Raw genomic sequence first — 23,158 nt, 5'->3', positions numbered from 1 at the left:
TCTCAGAAGGGCATTGTCTATTTCAGTCTATCCTGTATTTATCAAGTTAAAGTTTCCGTTATTTTTCCTAATTTTTGGTACTAATGATGAGAAAGTGCCGATTTCATCAAATGTTTGATCATTCATAACTTTAAACTAATATTAACCAAAATAGTCGGCAGTTCATGTCTGAAATTTCTGCAAGCTGCCACAATTATTTTGATGTTTCTAGAAGTTTAACACATCTAGTAACTTCCAGTGCAGTTACAGTGTCATCATGTCTGTTTTTATAACCTATTCTCATAGGAACAAATCATTCATGATTTCTCCTTGTTCTTTATCAGGTTAGAACATAACATAAGAACATAAGAAATAGGAGCAGGAGTAGGCCATCTAGCCCCTCGAGCCTGCCCCGCCATTCAATAAGATCATGGCTGATCTGAAGTGGATCAGTTCCACTTACCCGCCTGATCCCTATAACCCCTAATTCCCTTACCGATCAGGAATCCATCTATCCGTGATTTAAACAGATTCAACGAGGTAGCCTCCACCACCTCAGTGGGCAGAGAATTCCAGAGATTCACCACCCTCTGAGAGAAGAAATTCCTCCTCAACTCTGTCCTAAACTGACCCCCCTTTATTTTGAGGCTGTGCCCTCTAGTTCTAGTTTCCTTTCGAAGTGGAAAGAATCTCTCCACCTCTACCCTATCCAGCCCCTTCATTATCTTATAGGTCTCTATAAGATCCCCCCTCAGCCTTCTAAATTCCAGCGAGTACAAACCCAATCTGCTCAGTCTCTCCTCATAATCAACACCCCTCATCTCTGGTATCAACCTGGTGAACCTTCTCTGCACTCCCTCCAAGGCCAATATATCCTTCCGCAAATAAGGGGACCAATACTGCACACAGTATTCCAGCTGCGGCCTCACCAATGCCCTGTACAGATGCAGCAAGACATCTCTGCTTTTATATTCTATCCCCCTTGCGATATAGGCCAACATCCCATTTGCCTTCTTGATCACCTGTTGCACCTGCAGACTGGGTTTTTGCGTCTCATGCACAAGGACCCCCAGGTCTCTCTGCACAGCTGCATGTTGTAATTTCTTTTCATTTAGATAATAATCCAATTTGCTATTATTTCTTCCAAAGTGAATAACCTCGCATTTGTCAACGTTATACTCCATCTGCCAGATCCTCGTCCACTCACTCAGCCTGTCCAAATCTCTCTGCTGACCTTCTACTCCCTCCACACGATTCACTTTTCCACTTAGAAGGTGTGGATTTTAAAGTTTTTTGCCAGATTTCACTAGCTAGTTTTCAACAATGCTGCAATGCCTTGCAGAATCTCCACTTGCATTTCAAAAGTTTTGAAAGTTCTGCAAGACATTTTTATTAGCAGGATTTGCTGTGCAAAATATGCTGTTTGGGGTAAATATGTAAATAAAGGGAACTCTCAAATTTTCAGTACCAATTTTGTAACCGAGATAGGTTACAAATTTGACTTCTATTAAATTCTATTTCTACTTGGCATTCCCAGAATTGTTCAATTTTTAAAATAGAATCATAGAAACCCTACAGTGCAGAAAGAGGCCATTTGGCCCATCGAGTCTGCACCGACCACAGTCCCACCCAGGCCCTACCCCCATATCCCTACATATTTACCCGCCAATCCCTCTAACCTACGCATCTCAGGACTCGAAGGGGCAATTTTTAGCATGGCCAATCAACCTAACCCGCACATCTTTGGGCTTTGGGAGGAAACCGGAGCACCCGGAGGAAACCCACGCAGACACGAGGAAAATGTGCAAACACCACACAGATAGTGACCCAAGCCGGGTATTGAACCCAGGTCCCTGGAGCTGTGAAGCAGCAGTGCTAACCACTGTGCTACCGTGCCTGCAGCCAGAAAGGCGCAATGCCCACGAAACATCAGGAATCATCTTTCTAATTAATTTTGCAACCTAAAGCCTACAGGTCATGAGAGAACAGGGCATACATATGGGTGCTAGAGCCAAGTGGATTTGGAAAGTAATATTTGATCTATGTAACCAATAATCACTAAGTCATGATTCTTCTAAGTCATTCTCTGTAAAACAAATTCCATTATAGACAAGTCTTTTTATAATGTGCCGTTCAACATTGATTGTGATTGTCAATTTATGATCCAACGTAAAGCAGTACAAGGTGCATGAATAAGTAGCTCCATGTTAGTTTTTATGGAAGAGATGTATTTTTGGAAAAAGGACGAAATACAGGTACAAAATATCGTAATTTGGTGACAGAAAATTCAACTTGTGTTGTTGAAAAAAAAATTGCCTGAAAAAGAAATTTGGAATAGTTATCATTTGAAAACTTGGAATGAGTAAAGTAAGGGAAAAAAGCTTCTGGGAAAAGTAATTGCACGTTTATTTTCTTAGTAGTGTGATGAGTGTCTGTGACAGGATTACATTGATATTTGAGAGTTTTGATGATATAAATGGCCAGAAAACTGTTAAGGTACAAGCTTAAATGAGTAGATGAGTTTGATTTGTGGAAGTGAAAACTTACATTTTTTCTGTAGTGATTAGTTAGGATTGGAACAGAAGGTCATGTGTTGGAGGAGTGATTAAAAAGATAGGGAGGCAATAAATTGTGTACACAAGTGAGACTATAAGAGCAACACTTAGTGCATGGAATGTTGAGAAAAGAATTGGGGTGCAATCTTACTGGCCGTTCATGCCACCCTCCTGCTGCAGCGAGGTCGGAGAATTTGGCGCCCAGCCAAATATCCATTCACTGCAGCAAGATGGGAAAATCCCGGCAGCGTGAATGACCGTAACATTCCAGCCTTGGAGTTCTGAGAAGGGAGCAAAAGATCAGGCTAAGGATAATACATGAAAGGTAAATATTGACAAATGATGAAGTATAATAGATAATTATTCTGGTAATTAGAACCATAGAATTCCTACTGTGCAGAAGGGCACCATTCAGCCCATTGAGTCTGCACCGACTCTCCGAAAGACCTGCCCCCCTGCCCTATCCCCATAACCCTGCGCATTTACCATGGCCAATACACTGAACCTACACATCTTTGAAACGTAGGAGGAAACGGAAACACCACGCAGACAGAACATGCAAACCCCACACAGTCACCCAAGGCTAGAATCGAACCCAGGTACCTAGCGCTGTGAGGCAGCAGTGCTAACCACTGTGTCACCGTGCCACCCAAGTTAAAGTGGAGAAGGTGGGCATCAATTCCACTATCTCTCTTGTGCTAAGCGAGCGCTGTATTATTCGAGTTAATTACCCCAACTTGATTAATTTTTAATTATTGACATTGATGTGATTTGTCTGTTCTAAATTTCATTTCGTAGGGCTATGGGGAGGTAAATGAGAAAGCAGTCTAACTTGGTATGGTAGCAATATAATAATTATACATCGGGACCTTGGAACTTATTCACTAATATAATCATAATTATTCCAAATTGAGTGCCACTTATTTTTCTACTTCTATTCATAATTGCATTTTTCACACCGCTATTTTCAAAAAAATGTGTCTATTTCTGGTAAATGTGTCTCTCGCTTGCATTGATTTGCTTTTCATAGTCAATAACGAACTTGAGCAAGGAGATGGAGTCTGTGATGAAGGACATCAGGAGTACAACCCAAAAGAAATACATAGATTATGGGAAGACTCCTGGCTCGCCAGACAATGACTTTCTCTTCATGTATTCAGTAGCTAGGTATGTAAGCCTTACTATTTACTTTGAAAATTAATTAACAGAAAAAAACTAACTTGGTAGTGGTGTCATGAGTATGTTTTTAAGAGTTGCTCAATATATGCAATAAATTCTAACATAAAATTGAGGGCTTTAGCTTGAAAGTTACATAAAGAATCGTTTGCTTTAATAAATTCAATACTTAGTGCAGGTATTTTCAAGGTATTATTGACTATCTTTATACATTGTAACTTGGAGGTGCTTCTGGTACTTCCTTTGATAGCATCGTTAGGTTTGCACAAATTCTGTAGAATGTTGTCATTTGCATGATGTGTCCACCTTAATTGTCAAAGGGTGTTTGCCAAAGTTCTAGATGAAAATTTGTTGATTAAGTACAGTGGCTAGTCCAGGTAAATTTTGGGTTCGGTCAAGAAATTGGCTAAATATTGGTCTGTTGGAATCTCCTACTGTTTCTGATTTCTTTTTCTATGACTCTAAATACATCAACTATCGATGGGTTAGATTTACTGCTGATGCCAAATTTCAATGGGTAGTGGAGGTATGAGTAGGCAGGTCAGAAATTACACCATTTGCTTTTTAAATAAGGAACTGGGCAGAAAATTGTAAAAGACGTAATAGTATAGAAAGTGGACCACCCATATAACCCAAGAACAGTTTTGAAATAGTTAAGGATAAATTTGAAAAACTTGTTCAACCAGTAAGGAGCAGCAGTCAACAAAGCCGATAGGGTTTGAATTATATACCAAAACAACTGAATATAGTTCATGAGAAATAATGCTGAAATGATATATGATCAAACCACACCTTGACTACTGTGCCTAGTTCTGATCATTCTGACATAAATGATCTGTTAAGTGTTGGAGGAAGTGCTGAAACTTATGTCAGAGCTCTAAGTTATGAGGAAAGACTGAAGAAACCTGGGTTTTCAATTGTGAAAGGTGTCTCACAATTATAAGAATAGTTGGAACATAGGAGTTAGGCCATTCAGCACTTGGAGCCATCAAGTTAAATCACAACTGATCATGTATCCCAACTCCATTTGTACATCTATGTTCCCTATCACTTGAAATGCTTTGCCTATTGATCAGTCTTGAAAATTTCAATTGTTCCAGGATTTTGAACAACTTGATTGTATAACGCCTCAAATTTCTAAATTCAAAAGGATACAAAGCAAGATGATGCAACCTGTTCTTGTTATTTCATCCTTTAAGCCATTTATGTGTCAGCTGTAATTCAGTTGGTACAAACTTACCTCTGAGTAGAGTTTCCAGATTCAAGTCCTACTGCAGGAAGTGAGCACAAAAATCAAGGCTTACATTCCATCAGAAGTGTCACCTTTTGCATGAGATATTAAACTGAGACGACCTTCTCAGGTGAACCTAAGAAATCCATTGGCACTATTTCGAAGAAGATCAGGGGAGTTATCCCTGGCCCCCTAACCAATATTTATCCTTCAATCAACATCACAAAAGCAGATTATCTGGTCATTATTACATTGCTGTTTATGGGAACTTATTGTGCGCAAGATAAATGCCATGTTTGCTGCAGGACAGTTGTAACTGCACTTCAAAAGTACTTAATAGACTGTGAAACACTTTGAGATGCCTGATTGTTGTGAAATGCAAACCTGTCTCTATGATATAATTCTGGTCAATCTGTTCTGTGCCCTTTCCGAGACCAGTATTTCCTTCCCAAGGTTGGGTGCACACAACTAAATGTAGTTAAGTTCACCCATTCATACAACTTAATATGCCTCCTAATGTAGTGTCATCTCCAAATTTGGATGTCTAACTCTTCATTTCTTAACCTAAGTCATTCCTACTGCTGTCTCCTACTTCCCAACTAATTGCTGATCCATGTTTCAAGGGTACCTTTCATTTTGTGCCTGCTCATTTTTTTTAACCAATAATCTATTCCAAGGAACCTTATCAATTGCTACCTGGACATCCATAAACCCTCTATCCTGATGAGATCACTAGCATGATCTCATCATGATTTCTGATAAGATCATGCTAGTGATCTCATCAGAAAATTCACTAAATTATTCGCGCATGAGTCAAATCCAGTTTGGGAAAGGTAAATCTGGAAACTTAAACTAGTAGGACAAGGGAACATATATTTAACCTGGTAAAAGCCAAATTTAGAATTGGAAACTCTTTTTCACACACAGTGGACCTCCAATAGAATAGTTGATGAGTTGAATGACTTTTCTCAATTGTATTTGTTTAGTGATCTTTAGGTTTAAGTAAAAAAGTGATTTCTGTTTTTTTTCTTCTAAACTATCTCCAAAAAGAGGTGGGAAAATTAGAACCAAATAAAAACAGAAACAGTTGGATCTCCACAGCAGGTGTGTCACACCTCAAAAGAGAAAAGATTGAGGCAGATTATGCTGTAAATCTGGAAGTAGGCAAATCGTTGTAATGGAAAGGTCTGGGGTTTGAAACTCTGCTCAGGTTGCAATAGGATGTCAGGGGTCAAAAACAGTCTGGTTCAGTCCATGGCAGTAACTAGGGAAAGAGATAAATTTAGTAGTATGGATCCAGAGTTTGCTAAGGGGACCAAAGGAATGGCTTCATTTTGTGCGAAAAGCCATCATCACAATAGATAAGTAATAAATAATAAAGCTTTTAAGAATACTTCCTTCCTGTGACACTTGAAAAAAATGAACTTTGGCATTATATTAAAGAGAGAGACTATAATTAATCTCTGTAGGAAGAACACGAGACAACAGATCCTCTCTTCATCGAAGGGAAATCAGTGGGTTAAAAGACTAAAACAGTTGTATATGAGACTGTGTGGGGGAGCTGGCCTTTTTCCCCACAGCTTCTTCAGTACTGTTTAACATGGAGAAAGTGAATTCATGAAACAGTTGTAGGGTAGGGTATGGTGTGCCTGTTGTATATGATTTTGAATTAGTCTCCCTGCGTTTTGCTGCTGCTGGTGGTGCTTGGGTGATGATTGCACAATCCTCGCCACTTCTCTTCCCTTAGTGCTCAGCCTAGATCATGTTTCCAGGTATCTTGAAGATTAATATTCCATCCTTGGTGTGGGGTTGAGAATGGTTCTAAAAGTGAAGCAGCATCTGGAGGAGGTTTTTGAGGAGTGAAAGGAAAGCACCCAGGGGATTGATTGGCTTATACTAAAGTTTGCAAAATATTGCAATGTTATGGAGATTGTGCTTTATACACAGGTCTTGATATTGGTCAAGTTTGGTGAGGTGAAATGTATGTACTAGCTAATGAAAGGGCATTGCCAGTCCTTCTTGGAAGAACTGGCCTAATCTCTCTCTTGACAGGCATAAAATCCTGCTGGAATCTCTCCATTATGCTATATTCAGGAGAGGCCTGATAGATTCTGCAAGATCTTTAAGGAAGCACAGTCCTTAAGGCTAAGAGAGTGGTAGCAACAGTGGAATGCTCCTGTCTTTCTATTGGTTTATTCTGAAGTTGCTTCAATGGCAGGTGTTTTTGGGATTTGAGAAGGATATTGTGGCTTCCATTCGTTATATGTGGGAACTAGGATCCATGTCGCAATTCTTTTGATGAAATCTGCCACTTAGTGTGTGACATTTGGGAGAATGAATGCTGTCTTGTACTTTCAGAGCTGGTGATATTTAAGGCTTTTGCTGCATTTTTCCTGCCCAGAGGCCTTAGTGATGTATCAATCTAAGTGACAGAACACTTGGGCTGGTACCTTGATGGGTATCATAAGTAGAGGAGGTGAGGAAATGATCTTTTTCATGTTCACCCTATCAAAAGTGATAGGGATAAGATTATTCCATCTGCTTTAGATTAGCATATAGTTTGATACAGGGACATGGTGCAAGGTAGTGGATTTTGGTGTGGTTGTGTATGGCAACATAACTGAAGCTAGCTCTGACCATGCAAGGATATAAGATCTCCACAAAGAACATCTTGTGTAAGCTGGAGAAAGATTCAAATTAGATGGTTTGGAAGATACTTTGTTAACTTTTATATGTATTATTTGAGACCTCTTGGAAGTCAGCAGACAGTCATCGGGCTCTGTGGCTTTCCACGGGGAGGTTTTTTACTGCCAGTTGGAATTCATTGGCTGAAAACTAGACATCATGCAACTGTAATTTTTGGGGGAAGTGACAGGTTGTATCGCAATTGTGCATATGTTTTTTAATGCCATGTCTTGGCACTAAGCCACATTGAATGATGTGTATTAGTTTATGAACTCAGTAGCATCTGAGGTGAGGATACCATCAGTTAAGTAATTGAAGCAATGGTTTTGGCATGCATTTACTGCCAGAAGGGGTAAGCCTTCCTGTGTTCTCTGGCTTGTCATCCTAATTGTGAGTTTGATATAACGATATAGCTTTTCAGCATCATTTGAGTTGTGATCAAGATACTCTGTAGGCTATGACAGGCCCTTTCATGGTTCTTTGTTGCCTCAAATGTTGAGATTCTAACTTTTTTCATCCAGGACACTGGGTCTGTACGCTTCTTTAGCAGATTTGTAGGTTGTTATGTGACCCCTGAGGTCTACTTTTCCCACAGTAATGAGAGATTTTTGGTTTTCTGTAACATAGAAATATAATAAGAACTCACACTTGGAAATGTGGACTATGTTGATATGCTAATGCATGAGAGGAGGCGATGGTTAAATATGATGAGGTTGAACGGTAATAGAGGCATCACCGGTGTACCCACTAATTTTTTGTGCAGTGCATGGGCCCTTGAAATTTTCTTAGCGCAGCAACTTACTACAAGGTCCAGTGTGTACATGACCTGCACAGGAACTTACAAGGTTGTGTGCAACTGCATCTTAGGGGAATCATTGGGCATAATGTGAGATGGCTATTGGCCCAAATCCGTGCATGTAACTCTGGATAGATGGGATTGTTTCAGGAAGAAATAGCTTATGCTGGAGTAGAAACAGAGAATGCTGGAAAATCTCAGCAGGCCTGGCAGCATCTGTGGAGAGAACTAAGCTAATGCTTTGAGTCTGGATGACTCTTCATCAGGACTAAAGAAAACTGAAAATAGGATGAGATTTATCATGTTATGGGGAGAAGGGTGGAGCAGCAGGGGCTGGATGGAGGCTAGGGAGCGATTGACAAAGATGCCAAGGACAAAAAGACAAAGGGAATGTAAATAGTGGTGATCATAGATAAGAAGGGTGTTGATAGTGAACCATTAAGAGATCAGAATGTGTTAATGGCAGAACAAAGGTAAGCAGTGTGTCAAAGTACAACCTGAAACAGATGGTCCTAGAGTAGTGGGATGGGGGAAAGGGGAGACGGGGGTAAAAGGAAAAAGATGGGAAGTGGGATAAAATAGGGGGTGGAAAAATGAATATGGAAGAAATGAAAATAAGTGGATAGAATAAAAATGAGGTGAAGGTAGAGGGGAAAGTTCACCATCTGAAGTTATTGAGCTCAGTGTTAAGTCTGGAAGATGTAACATGCTTAATTGGAAGGTGAGGTGGGCTGAACATTAACTCTGTTCTCTCTCCACTGATGCTGTCAGACCTGCTGAGATGTTCCAGCATTTTCTGTTTTTGTTTCAGATTCCAGCATCCACATTAATTTGCTTTTATATTATGCTGGAGCAGGTTTTTCTTTGGGGGGTGGGAATGGTGATGGAAAGTGAATTATTTTTCAGTTCGATTTAGGATATCTCAAGGGGATGGGAACCTGAAGGAAGAGAAGCAAATCTGGAAATTGAAGGCAGAAAATTAGTAAGCAAGAATGAAAGGTCAATGAAACGAAGGCTTGAAAATTGAGACAATGCAGGAGTTGTTCAGTGATCAGAGTTATTACTTCAATGCAAGGAAGAAAGCTGTAACTGGAGGAAGATATCAGTGGACTTGTCATGTGGACAGAAAACTGGCATGTGGAATTCAAAACGGAGAAGTTTGAGATAAGCATTTGAGGAGGACAAATAGGGCACAGGAATGCACAATAAATTGTAGGGTTCTGAGAAATGTAGAAGAACAATGGATTACATGTCCATAGATTTCTGAGGTAGCAGGACAGATAGATAAGGTGATCAAGAAGGCATATGGGATATTTTCCTTTATTGGTGAGGCCTAGTGTGTAAAAGTCAGGTGCTTTTACTCGAACTGTATCAAACAATTAGACCGTAGTGAGTGTATTGTGTGCAGTTCTGGTCACCTGATTGTGAATGTGATTGCGCTAGAGAGGTTACAGAGAAGAGTTGAAATTTGCCTGGAATGGAGAATTTTATCTATGAGGAGAGATTGGATCGGCCAAGATTGTTTGGAACAACCTTGGCCGATCCAGAAGACCGAGGGGATATTCAATTAATGTGTACACAATTATCATGAGCCTTGTTATAGTGGGTGAGAAGAACCAATTTCTGTACCAGCGCCATCAGAAGAAAGAGATTCAAAGTAATTGGTGGAAGGATAAGAGCAGGGTTGAGGAATATCTTTTTGACCCAAAGCAGTGAGCTTTGGAACTCACTTGCTGAACGTGTTCCCCCCACCCCGCTTCTTATTTGGCGTAAGAGTGGAAAGGGAACTGTGGCAAAACCATGGCTTACAAAGGAAATTAGAGATAGTATTATATTCAAAGAAGAAGCATACAAATTGCCAAGAAAAAGCAATAGGCCTGAGGATTGGAAGCAGTTTAGAATTCAGCAAAGCCGGACCAAGGGATTGATTTAGAAGGGGAAAATAGAGTTTGAAAGTAAGCTAGCGGGGAATATAAAAACTGACTGCAAAAGTTTCTATAGGTATGTAAAGAGAAAGCGATTGACAAAAATGAATGTAGGCCCCTTACAGTCAGAAACGGGAATTCATGATGGGGAACAAAGAAATGGCTGAGGAACCTTATTTTTGCTTTGCTTCTGTCTTCACAAAGGAAGACATGAATAATGTACCGGAAATTCTGAGAAACACAAGTTTTAATGAGGAGCTGAAGGGAATCAGGATTAGTAGAGAAATGGTTTTGGGGAAATTAATGGCATTGAAAGCGAATAAATCTCCAGGGCCTGATAATCCTCATCGCACAGTATTTAAGGAAGTAATATAAATGATCTGGAGAAAAATGTAGGTGATCTGATTAATAGGTTTGCAGATGACACAAAAATTGGTGGAGTTGCAGATAGTGACAAGGATTGTCAAAGGATACAGCAGAATGTAGATAGATTGCAGACTTGGGCAGAGAAATGGCAGATGGAGTTTAATCCAAACAAATGCAGGTGATGCATTTTGGAACATAAAATTCAGATGCAATTATACAGTAAATGGCAGAACTCTTGGGAGTATTGACATAAACTTGGATTTGGGCGTACAGTTCCACAGATCCCTGAAAGTGGTAACACACATGATAAGATGGTCAAGAAGGCATGTAGCATGCTTGTCTTCATTGGCCGGGGAAGGGAGTATAACTTGCCAAATTTTATGTTACAGCTGTGTAAAACTTTAATCAGGCCGCATTTGGAATATTGCGTGCAGTTCTGGTTGCCACCATATCAGAAGAATGTGGATGCTTTGGAGAGGGTGCAAAGAAGATTTGCCAGGATGTTGCCTGGTCTGGAGGGTTTTAGGTATGAGGAGAGGTTGGATAAACTTGGATTGCTTTCACTGGAAAGACAGAGGCTGAGGGGCAACCTGATAAAAGCCTACAGAATTATCAGAGGCATAGACAGGGTGGATAATCAGAGGCTTTTTCCCAGGGTGGAAGGGTTGACTACACAAGGGCACAGGTTTAAGGTGAGCAGTGGCAAGTTTAGGGGAGACGTGTGGGAAAGTTTTTCACAGAGAATGGTGTGTGCCTGGAACGTACTGCCAGTGGAGGGTGGTGGAAGCAGGCACATTCGCAACGTTCAAGGCGCATCTTGATAGATACATGAACAGGAAGAGAACAGAGGGATAGAAACCGCGTATCGGCGCAGGCTTGGTGGGCTGTATTGTTAAAGGGCTGCAGGGAAAAGCCTGGGAACTACAGGCCAGTGAGCTTCACAATTGTGGTGGGTAAGTTGTTGGAAGGTATTTTGAGAGACAGGATCTACAGGCATTTAGAGATGCAAGGACTGATTAGGGACAGTCAGCATGGCTTTGTGAGTGGAAAATCATGTCTCACAAATTTGATTGAGTTTTTTGAAGGGGTAACCAAGGAGGTAGATGAGGGCAGTGCAGTTGATGTGGTCCTCATGGACTTTAGCAAGGCCTTTGACAAGGTACCGCATGGTAGGTTGTTGCATAAGGTGAAATCTCACGGAATCCAGGGTGAGGTATCTAAATGGATACAAAATTGGCTTGATGACAGAAGCCAGAAGGTGGTTGTAGAGGGTTGTTTTTCAAATTGGAGACCTGTGACCAGTGATGTGCCTCAGGGATCAGTGCTGGGTCCACTGTTATTTGTCATTTATATTAATGATTGGATGAGAATATAGGAGGCATGGTTGGTAAGTTTGCAGATGATACCAAGATTGGTGGCATGGTGGACAGTGAAGAAAGTTATCTCCGATTGCAACAGGATCTTGATCAATTGGGCCAGTGGGCTGACGAATGACAGATGGAGTTTAATTTAGATAAATGTGAGGTGATGCATTTTGGTAGATTGAACCAGGGCAGGACTTACTCAGTTAATGGTAGGGCGTTGGGGAGAGTTACAGAACAAAGAGATCTCGGGGTACATGTTCATAGCTCCTTGAAAGTGGAGTCACAGGTGGACAGAGTGGTGAAGAAGGCATTCAGCATGATTAGTTTCATCGGTCAGAACATTGAATATAGGAGTTGGGACGTCTTGTTGAAGTTGTACAAGACATTGGTAAGGCCACACTTGGAATACTGTGTGCAGTTCTGGTCACCCTATTATAGAAAGGATATTATTAAACTAGAAAGAGTGCAAAAGTGATTTACTAGGATGCTACTGGGACTTGATGGTTTGAGTTATAAGGAGAGGCTGGATCGACTGGGACCTTTTATTCTGGAGCATAGAAGGCTGAAGGGTGATCTTATAAAGTTCTATAAAATAATGAGGGGCACAGATCAGCTCGATAGTCAATATATTTTCCCAAAAGTAGGGGAGTCTAAAACTAGAGGGCATAGGTTTAAGGTGAGAGCGGAGAGATACAAAAGTGTCCAGAGGGGCAATTTTTGCACACACAGGGTGGAGAATGTCTGGAACAAGCTGCCAGAGGTAGTAGTAGGCAGGTACAATTTTGTCTTTTCAAAAGCATTTAGACAGTTACATGGGTAAGATGGGTGTAGAGGGATATGGGCCAAATGCAGGCAATTGGGATTAGCTTAGAGGTTTAAAAAAAAGGGCGGCATGGACAAGTTGGGCCGAAGGGCCTGTTTCCATGCTGTAAACCTCTATGACACTATGACTCTATTGTTCTTTGAAGTGGCCCTCGAAATCATAGATGCATTGGTGGTGATTTTCCAAAATTGTTTTAACTCTGGAATGGTTCCTATGGATTGGTTAGTAGCTAATGTAAGCCCGCTATTCAAAAAGGGAGATAAAGAGAAAACTAGCAACTTCCTTACTACTGACGTTAGACTCACTCATCTACAGTTCCCTGAGTCCATTATCAAGGATTTCATTGCACAGAATTTGGGAAGTGGCATAATCAGACAAAGTCAGCATGGATTTATCAAAGGGAAATCATGCTTGACAAGTCTGCTGTAATTCTTTGAGGATGTAAATGATAGAGTTGACCAGGGATGTGGTTTATTTAGACTTTCAGAAGACTTTCGACAAGGTCTCACATAACAGATAACTATGTAAGGTTAAAGTGCATGGAATTACAAAGAACAAAGAAAAGTGCTGCATAGGAACAGGCCCTTTGGCTCTCCAAGTCTGTGCCGATCATGATACCCTAACTAAATTAAAAAAGACTTTCTGCCCTTACTCGGCCTGTATCTCTCTATTCCCTCCCTATTCATGTACTCATCCAGATGCCTCTTAAATGTTGCTAATGTGCCTGCTTCCACCACCACCTCTGGTAGAGCTTTCCAGGGACCCACGACTCTCTGCGTGAAAAACTTCCCCCGCACACCTCCCTTAAATTTTCCCCCTCTCACCTTGAACCTGTGCCCCCTTGAAATTGACACTTCCACCCTTGGAAAAAGCCTCTGACTATCCACCCTGTCAACGCCTCTCATAATTTTGTAGATCTCTATCAGGTCTCTCCCCCCCCCCCCCCCCGCCCCCCCAGCCTCCAAGAATCTCTCCAAGGCTCCACGTCCTTCTGGTAGTGTTGTGACCAGAACTGCCACAATGCTCCAAATGTGGCCTAACCAAGGTTTTATATAACTGCAGCATAGAACATAGAAAAGCTACAGCACAAACAGGCCCTTCGGCCCACAAGTTGCGCCGAACAATTTCCTTACCTTCTAGGCTCATCTATAACCCTCTATCTTACTAACCTCCATGAAACTATCCAAAAGTCTCTTAAAAGACTCCATCGAATCCGCTTCCACCGCCACTACTGGCAGCCGATTCCACGCACCCACCACCCTCTGAGTGAAAAACTTACCCCTAACATCTCCTCTATACCTACTCCCCAGCACCCTAAACCTGTGGCCTCTCGTGACAACCATTTCAGCCCTGGGTAAAAGCCTCTGAGAACCCACTCTATCAATACCTCTCAACATCTTATACACCTCTATCAGGTCACCTCTCATCCTTCGCCTCTCCAAGGAGAATAGACCTAGCTCTCTCAACCTATCCTCATAAGGCATACCATTTAATCCCGGCAACATCCTCGTAAATCTCCTCTGCACCCATTCTATGGCTTCCACATCCTTTCTGTAATGAGGCGACTAGAACTGGGCACAGTACTCCAGGTGGGGTCTGACCAGGGTTCTATACAGCTGCAGCATTATCTCCTGATTTCTAAACTCAACTCCTCTATTGATGAAGGCCAGTATTCCATACGCCTTCTTAACCACAGCCTCTACCTGCGACGCCGCTTTGAGCGTCCTATGAACGCGGACCCCAAGATCCCTCTGTTCTTCAACACTGCCAAGCGTCTTACCCTTAATATTATATTCTTCCATCCTTTTCGACCTGCCAAAATGAAGCACCACACACTTATCTGGGTTGAAGTCCATCTGCCACTTCTCCGCCCAGTCTTGCATCTTATCTATGTCTCGTTGCAACTGCTGACATCCCTCTACACTATCCACAACATCTCCAACTTTTGTGTCATCAGCAAACTTGCCAACCCATCCTTCCACTTCTTCATCCAGGTCATTTATAAAAATCACAAAGAGCAAGGGTCCCAAAACAGATCCCTGGGGCACCCCACTGGTGACCGACCTCCACTCTGAAAAAGACCCATCTACAACCACTCTTTGTCTTCTGTGGGCAAGCCAGTTCTGAATCCACAAAGCAACATCCCCTTGTATCCCATGCCCCTTCACTTTCTCCATAAGCCTTGCATGGGGCACCTTATCAAACGCCTTATTGAAATCCATATAAACCACATCTACCGCACGGTAGCACAGTGGTTAGTACTGCTGCTTCACAGCTCCAGGGGACTGGGTTCGATTCCCGGCTTGGGTCACTGTCTGTGTGGAGTTTGCACATTCTCCTCGTGTCTGCGTGGGTTTCCTCCGGGTGCTCCGGTTTCCTCCCACAGTCTAAAGATGTGCGGGTTAGGTTGATTGGCCATGCTAAAATTGCCCCTTAGTGTCCTGGGATGCGTAGATTAGAGGGATTAGTGGGTAAAATATGTAGGGATATGGGGGGAGGGCCTGGGTGGGATTGTGGTCGGTGCAGACTCGATGGGCCGAATGGCCTCTTTCTGTACTGTAGGGTTTCTATGATTTCTATGATTTCTACCGCTCTTTCCCCGTCTAAGTGTCTAGTCACATCTTCAAAAAACTCAATCAGACTCGTAAGGCATGGCTACTTCTGATCATACTATCCCTTTCCAAATGTTCATAAATCCTGCCTCTCAGGATCTTCTCCATCAACTTACCTACCACTGAGGTTAGACTCACCGGTCTATAATTTCCTGGGCCATCTCTTCTCCCTTTCTTGAATAACGGAACCACATCCGCCATCCTCCAATCCTCCGGAACCTCTTCCATCTCCATTGACGACGCAAAGACCATCGCCAGAGGATCAGCAATCTCTTCCCTCGCCTCCCACAGTAACCTGGGGTAAATCCCATCCGGTCCCGGCGATATATCTAACTTGATGCTTTTCAACAGCTCCAACACATCCTCTTTCCTAATGCCCACATGCTCAATCTTCTCAGTCCACTGCAAGTCTGCACTGCAACTACCAAGATCCTTGTCCACATGATTTCCCAACTCTTGTACCCAGTGCCCTGGCTGATGAAGGCAAGCATGCCATATGCCTTCTTAATCACCTTGGCCACCTGTGTTGCCACTTTTAGGAACTGTGGCCCTGTACGCCAAATCCCTCTGTATGTTAATGCTCCTAAGGGTTCTGCCATTTACAGTATAATTCATACCTAAATTTGATCCTCCAAAATGCATCACCTCGCATAATTTTCCAGATTAAGTTCCATCTGCCATTTCTGCACCCAAGTCTCCAATCTATCTATATCTTGTTGTATCCTCTGACAATCCCCACCACTATCAGCAACTCCACCAATCTTTGTGTCATCTGCAAACTTGCTAATCAGACCACCCACATTTTCCTCCAGATCATTTATATATACTACAAACAACAGCGGTCCCAGCACTGATGATGTCCCAGCACTGATCCCTGTGGAACACCACTAGCCACAGATTCCCATTCTGAAAACACCCTTCCACTGCTGCTCTTTGTCTTCTATGATCAAGCCAGTTCTGTATCTATCTAGCTAGCCCACCCAGAATCCCATATGATTTTAGTTACTGTACCAGTCTACCATGAGACCTTGTCAAGCGCCATACTAAAGTCCATATAAACTACATCCACAGTGCTTCCCTCATCAATTATCTTTGTCACCTTTTCAAAATTCAATCAAGCTGATGAGACATGACCTTCCCCGTACAAAACCATGCTGCCTGTCACTAACTAGCCCATGTTCCTCCAAATGTGCATACGTCCTGTCCCTCAGTAACTTCTCCAAAAGCTTCCCCACTACTGACATCAGGCTCACTGGCCTATAATTTTCTGGATTATCCCTGCTTTCTTTCTTAAACAAGGGACCAACATTGGCTATTCTCCAGTCTTCTGGAACCTTGCCTGTGGTCAAAAAGAATGTGAAGATATCTGTTGCGGGTAGAGTCTTGAGATGGATAAAAAGCTAGCAGACAGGAAGCAAAGAATTGGAATAAATAGGCCTTTTTTCAATTGGCAGGTAATGACGCGTGGGGTACTGCAAGGATCTGGGTTAGGACCCCAACTGTTCACGGTGTATATAAATGATTTGGATGAGGGAACTAAATGTATTATCTCCAAACTTGCAGATGATACAAAGTTGGGTGGGAGCATGAGCTGTGAGGATGTTGCAGAGGTGCTTCAATGTGATTTGGACAGGCTGAGTGAATGAATATATGCATGGCAGATGCAGTATAATGTGGTTAAATGTGCGGTTATCCACTTTGGTAGCAAAAATAGGAAGGCAGATTATTATTTGAATGGGTGTAAATTGTGAGAGGTGGATACTCGGTGAGACCTTGGTGTCTTGTGCACCAATCGCCAAAAGTAAGCACACAGCTACAGCAGGCAGTAAAGAAGACAAATGGTATGCTGGCCTTTGTAGCAAGAGAATTTGAGTAGAGGAATAGAAATGTTTTACTGCAGTTGTATAGAGATTGGTGAGGCCAATTGGTGTGTGCAGTTTTGGTGCCCTTATTTGAGGAAGGATGTCCTTGCTATGGAGGGGGTACAGCGTAGGTTTACCAGGCTAACTCCTGGGATGGCACTACTGTCATATGAGGAGAGACTAAGTTGGTTAGGATGATATTCATTGGAGTTTAGAAGAGTGAGAGGGGATCTCATAGAAACTTATAAAATTCTAACAGGATTAGACAGGGGAGATTCAGAAAGAATGTTCACAATGGTGGGAGGAGTCCAGAACTAGGGATCATAGTTTGAGGATGAGGGGTAAACCTTTTAGGGCTGAAGTGAGAAGAAATTCCTTCACCCGGAGAGTGGTGAATCTGGAATTCATCACCACAGAAAGTGGTTGATGCCAAAATGTTGTGTGATTTCAAGAACAAATTAGATATAGCTCTTGGAGCTAAATGGATCAAGGGATATGGGGTAAAGGCGGGATCAGGGCATTGAATTAGATGATCAGCCATGATCCGATTGAATGGTGAAGCAGGGTCGAATGGCCTACTCCTGCTTTTAGTTTCTATGTATGTTTCCATGTATTTAGAAAATATTGAGGTGCCACATTCTACAGGACTATAGACCAATATCTGGAAGGTGGGTTTAGGCTGGATAGCTTTTTATCAGTTGGCATGGAATGACATCCCTCTGTGCATGTTTCTATCCAGCAGTCCCTGAGATTGTTCTATCTGTTTGTTTTGGGTACCATATCTCAGCTGTGAATGGAACTGAGCCCTGCAATTATTAATGAAGAGCCCCACTTCTAGCCTTGGAAGGAAGAAAACTGATGAAAAAGCTGTTGATCACTGGATCTCGGGCACCATTCTGATGTCCCGGGGCTGAGATGATTCATCTCCACAAACCACAGCCAGCTTCCTTTGTGCTGGGTATAATTGTAGCCACAGGAAAGTTCTTAACTGATTTCCTTAGATTTCAGCCTTCTGGGACTGTTCGGTGCCATATAAGGTCCCATGCGGCCGTTGACGGGGTCAGGGGGGGGGGGGGTGGCGCGGGGGGGGGAGCTTGTTGATGCTGCAGTCCATAGATTAGGCATTTTGCTGACTTATTGGTAACTAGCTAAAATTGAGTTGTGTGTAAATGTTGCAGTAATTTATAGCTCACCTGGATCCTTGTTGCTTAGGTGATCTCCTTATGCTCACTTTTCTTAAGAGTTGGTAATACAGAGGAGGATGGGAATGAGGCTTTAGGGCTGAGGTTTGTTTTTTTAGTTGCACATTTGCTGTTTTTGTCAAACTCTGTGCATGTGTTATGCACACTGTGGAACTGGTTTGCTGTTAACTTCTGTGAGAAAGTGGAAGACAACCTGGGGCCTGAGGATTTCTTTTTAAACTGTTGGCTGGCTCATGGCTTAAGTGACGCCTCATCAAGATTATTCTCTTCCTTCTCTCTTGACCTACTATGATTCTATCTTTCCTTTTCTGATACCAGTATTCCTACCTCAAACATGGTGACTGTTTTTCACTTTTGTTGCCGTTGTCTTTTTTTCCTTTCCATGACTCGCTGATTAAAATTTCAGTTTCTCTTTGCTGCGCCTGTTTTTGTTGCTGGAGACTGACCTCTGCCACTTTACACTGTTTTTACTGCATCTAGTTTACCTTTGTTATTTTCTCTCTTTTTTTTCTCTTCCACCTTCTTTTGTTTTCAGGAATTGGCTTCATGGTCTGAATGAGAGATCACATTCTGAGAAATCATAGCTTTTGTAAAAAATCACAGATGTTAGCTGAGGGCTCATGGACTAGTGGAGGTGGTGGAGTCCAGGTGCTCCCAAAACTAAAAGTCATTCAAACACTTCGCACTCTAAGAAGAATGTGAAATCAGTGCTGCAGAGTTTGTTCCAGCAGGTTGGGTGGGGCCAGGCACTGGAGGCTGAAGATTTTTGCTTTGGGTTTTTTGTAAAGTGGCCTCTGCACTCAGCTACTGTCAATTTGCACAGACTTTTGATGGTATGTTCCCCAGTAAAAATAAGTTTGGAAACCCTTTAAAATTGACTTGTATATTGATGACGATGTCACTGGAGGCCTCTATATTTTCATTCAGTAATTTTGTTCACTATCCAAATGCTTATGACTAATTTCTTTGTTGAGCATATACGTTATTTCTGGATAGGAATCAAATGATTTGCTTTTTACAATTTTTAATCATTATGGATACTATAAAAGATGATGTCACATTGACCTATGAAAACAGCATTTTAGTATTTTACACGGTTATTTAATAAGGACATTTCTAGTTGCCAAGTAGCTGTTTTGACTGTTACAATATTTTTCATTAATTTGCCATAGCATTTGTTGCTCTTTACCTCAGTTCTTAAAATTTATTTTAAGTATACTCTAATTGCAGAGAAAACATTCAAGGTGACTCCAACATTCAGGGTTCTTTTAAAATGATTTTTTTCTCTCTGTTAATCTTCTCTTCTGTTGCTTAAAAACAAGTAATATTATAGAGGACTCCAATAAAATGATTATGTGTAATAAATTTCTTTCAGCATGGATGTGAACACTTTACCCTTGTGAACATGGGACAGAAATATAATTCGATATTCTCACACTTTGCAATTTTTACTTTGACAACATCAGATGTTTTCTTTAACATTCTTGCAGTCAGCTCCTAATTGGCTGTATGGGGTTTTTGGAATCGATGCTCCTGAATTGTTTGTGTCAGACCTTCTAGGAAGGTATAATAAATGGTAACTTAATGCCTCCTCTCTTGGGATTTACTTCACTTCTTTTCTTTACTCTTCAACTATTGGCTACCGCTTTGACCTGTTTTACAATGTGCAAAATATTGTCCCTATTCCTTTCTTTCTTGGCACTTGAGCCTGTAATTCTTGCATCCAACTGAGACATGGGGGAATCAAATTGACAGACAAGTATATTAAATCTTCCTCCTGATATTGTAAGTAACTGCAATATTCAACCTTTAGTCAAGTATAAAATTAATTCAAGGGTAATAATTTTGAGGCTGCCCTACTTCTAGGACTCTCTTCATCAGACCAATTTTGAGTTTTGATGTTTGGGAATGAGGCTCACTCCTGATCTAAGTTTTTCTAATTAATGACAGTACTCTGGTATTTAGATTTAAGTTACTGTAGCAGCATGCTGAATTTGGAGTGTCCGGATTCCATTGTTGCCTGTACTTTGTTGGGTTGCACAATTTCAGACTGTGCAGTACAGAAAAACATTTGATCAGTTTGGTATCTTGAAATGCATGAAGATCCATGGTAACAATTGAGTCTCTAATATAGCTTGCTTGTCAAAGCATCAATGGTTAGATTTTGTGTTTTTTGTGATTTTTTAAAAATATATTATAGTTCACAAGTAAACCACAGTTGGTGTAAATAAGTTATATTGTATCAATTTCACATTCACGTCGACATTGTACTACATTGAGATTTTCATAGTCCAGTTGCAAAAGTGTAGTCAAATGTATCTGCTGTCAGACCCATCTTATACTTGAGACTTTAAGTGATGGTATTGCCTAATGTTGACTTTAGCTGGAATGAAGAGTGACATGCAGTATCTTTTATTTAAAGCTTCAAGCTGCCTCTTGCGCACCCATTCATTTTTTCCCCAATTTTTGAAAACAACTGAAAAGTTGGATGAATAATGAAATTATTCCAAAACCAGTCAAACAATTAACCTTTGACACAATCAAATCTTTCAACACATGTAGAAAATATATGCTATTTGTTATCTTTGATTGACAATTGAATGTTTTCAGTCCTGATAAGTTTTCAAAATATGCAGTTTGTCCCAGTATTTTCAGTGTAACATTAAATGATGATGTTGTGTTTCCCATTAGAATCATAGAAGAATCATAGAATCCCTACAGTGCAGAAAGAGGCCAGTCAGCCCATCAAGCCTAAACCGACAACATTCCCACCCAAGCCCTATCTTCATAACCCCATGTATTTACTTTATTAATCTCCCTGACACTAAGGGGCAATTCAGCATGGCCAATCCACCTAGCCCGCACATTTTAGGAATGTTTGAAGCAACATTGTTTCTAAATATAATGTCCCACCCAGAAATCACATTTACAATCTTTTAAATAGCAGATGGTCTTCATAAAGTTTTCAATTAATTGCAGCATTGTTCAGTAAATATTTGAAGGTTGCCTTGGAACTTAATTGGTCTTAATAAACCAATTTTTTCTATTAATCACATCACTAATATATAAAGTAAACACATCGTCCCTCATTTGTATTCCCATAGTGAATTGAATCATGTTCCATGGCTCTTAACTGTCTTGCCACTGGTCTGAAATTTCCAGTTCTTGCTCCATCTCTGGTAGTTTTTGGAAGTTCAGTGAACATAGCAAACTGCCTGAAGAATGGAAAATTCTCTTGTCGCATAGAAGCTCTTATCAGCACGAAACAGATGGCGACCTACGCAGAAAAAATTATCAATGTTAAATTGCATTATTCTGAGCAGCAGAGAGGATTAAGACTGCATTTGAGACCTCGTTGGATTAAGCTAATGACTTGGGGATAATGTTCTACAATTTTTTGCATTTTGAAACCTTTTTGCAGAAAAAACAATCTTTAATATTAAAAAAAATGCTTCTACACACAATATATTTTATAATTATAAAGTAAGGAAATATTAAAACACTTCCAGCCAGTGCACGTTTTGTTTGAATCTTTACACAAAGGTCCAAGCGGCACCAAGTGAATATCGATTCTTACAGTTTCATTCATAAATGAATGTATGGATGTATATATAATATATATATTTGTATCTTTTAATTGTAAAGTGAAGAGTATAAGACAGTGAAATAATTTCAATTTATAAATTATATTTCAATTGAACAGGCTAAATTTGGAACTTGAATTGGTTCATCGAGGAGGAAATTTGTGTTTAGGAGGAGCAAGTGCGACTACAAAAAGATCCTGTTTAAGTAAGTGCACACATTAAATATTTGTGTCAATTTTTAATTAAATGCTAGTTTCTTACCAAAACTAAGAGTACTTATTGAGTGCTGCGTGTGATTAGATGATTCCTCATCATTTTGTTCCTAAGTCTTTCTTGCCAGTTTCAAGGATGAGAAGTTTCCACTTTTTGGCAGAATTCCAACTTTTCAATTATGGAATTCTGCCCTTCGAAGTGTTGTTTGAATCTCCGCCTAAAAAATAACTTTGCAACCAAAAATGTTAATATTTGGAATCAATCATTACAAATGTCTTTCAGAGTCTTGCTGTGAGAATGGTACTAACTTATATTTGTGTCTTGGCTGTTTGTCAGTTTATATTCCATTTGTGTCTAGAGGTTTGCAAATAAAGTGGGTGCACAAAAGTAAGTCTATAAACGTTTTGATGAAATATCTTCAGTTATTTGCCAAAGAAGAAATTCAAAAAGTAAAGATGGTATTTACAGGGAATTGATTTTTATTGGGTAAGTTTAACTTGGATGTAAGGCTGTGCACATATTACAGAGAAATCTTAAAAGGCCATTTGCACAAGACTAGCTTCATTCTCAACAGTCAGTCACAAATAACAGAACTGGAATCAAGAAGCTATTGGAGTTGGGTTTGCAGCCAGTATTAAATTATACAAATGTCAGTTTTTTAATCTTTGTATGTAATTATGTCATTTTTCAGTTTGAAGTGACCTCAAAGCATTTGCATTTCACTACAAATCATAAAAGGTGTTATAATTTTCTGGCCCCTCACGCTGCAGTGATTTTGCCACTTT

At 40.8% G+C, this 23,158-nt stretch overlaps 1 protein-coding gene across 4 annotated transcripts in view; it reads left to right on the top strand.

Moving 5' to 3' along the window:
- The window catches only part of ubr3 (ubiquitin protein ligase E3 component n-recognin 3), a 325,538-nt gene that overhangs the window by 195,151 nt on the left and 107,229 nt on the right, over positions 1–23,158 (top strand). For all 4 annotated transcript variants that reach the window (XM_078228378.1, XM_078228377.1, XM_078228376.1 and 1 more), the window contains 2 exons: positions 3,565–3,701; positions 22,280–22,365. In XM_078228378.1, coding sequence (XP_078084504.1) covers positions 3,565–3,701; positions 22,280–22,365 — 223 coding nt within the window. The remainder of the gene's footprint in view (positions 1–3,564; positions 3,702–22,279; positions 22,366–23,158) is intronic.

The sequence above is a fragment of the Mustelus asterias genome, chromosome 14 (genome assembly GCF_964213995.1).
Source record: "Mustelus asterias chromosome 14, sMusAst1.hap1.1, whole genome shotgun sequence".
Lineage (NCBI taxonomy): Eukaryota > Metazoa > Chordata > Chondrichthyes > Carcharhiniformes > Triakidae > Mustelus > Mustelus asterias.
The sequence above is the reverse complement of the archived record's forward strand: the minus strand, read 5'-3'. Positions and strand labels throughout refer to the sequence as shown.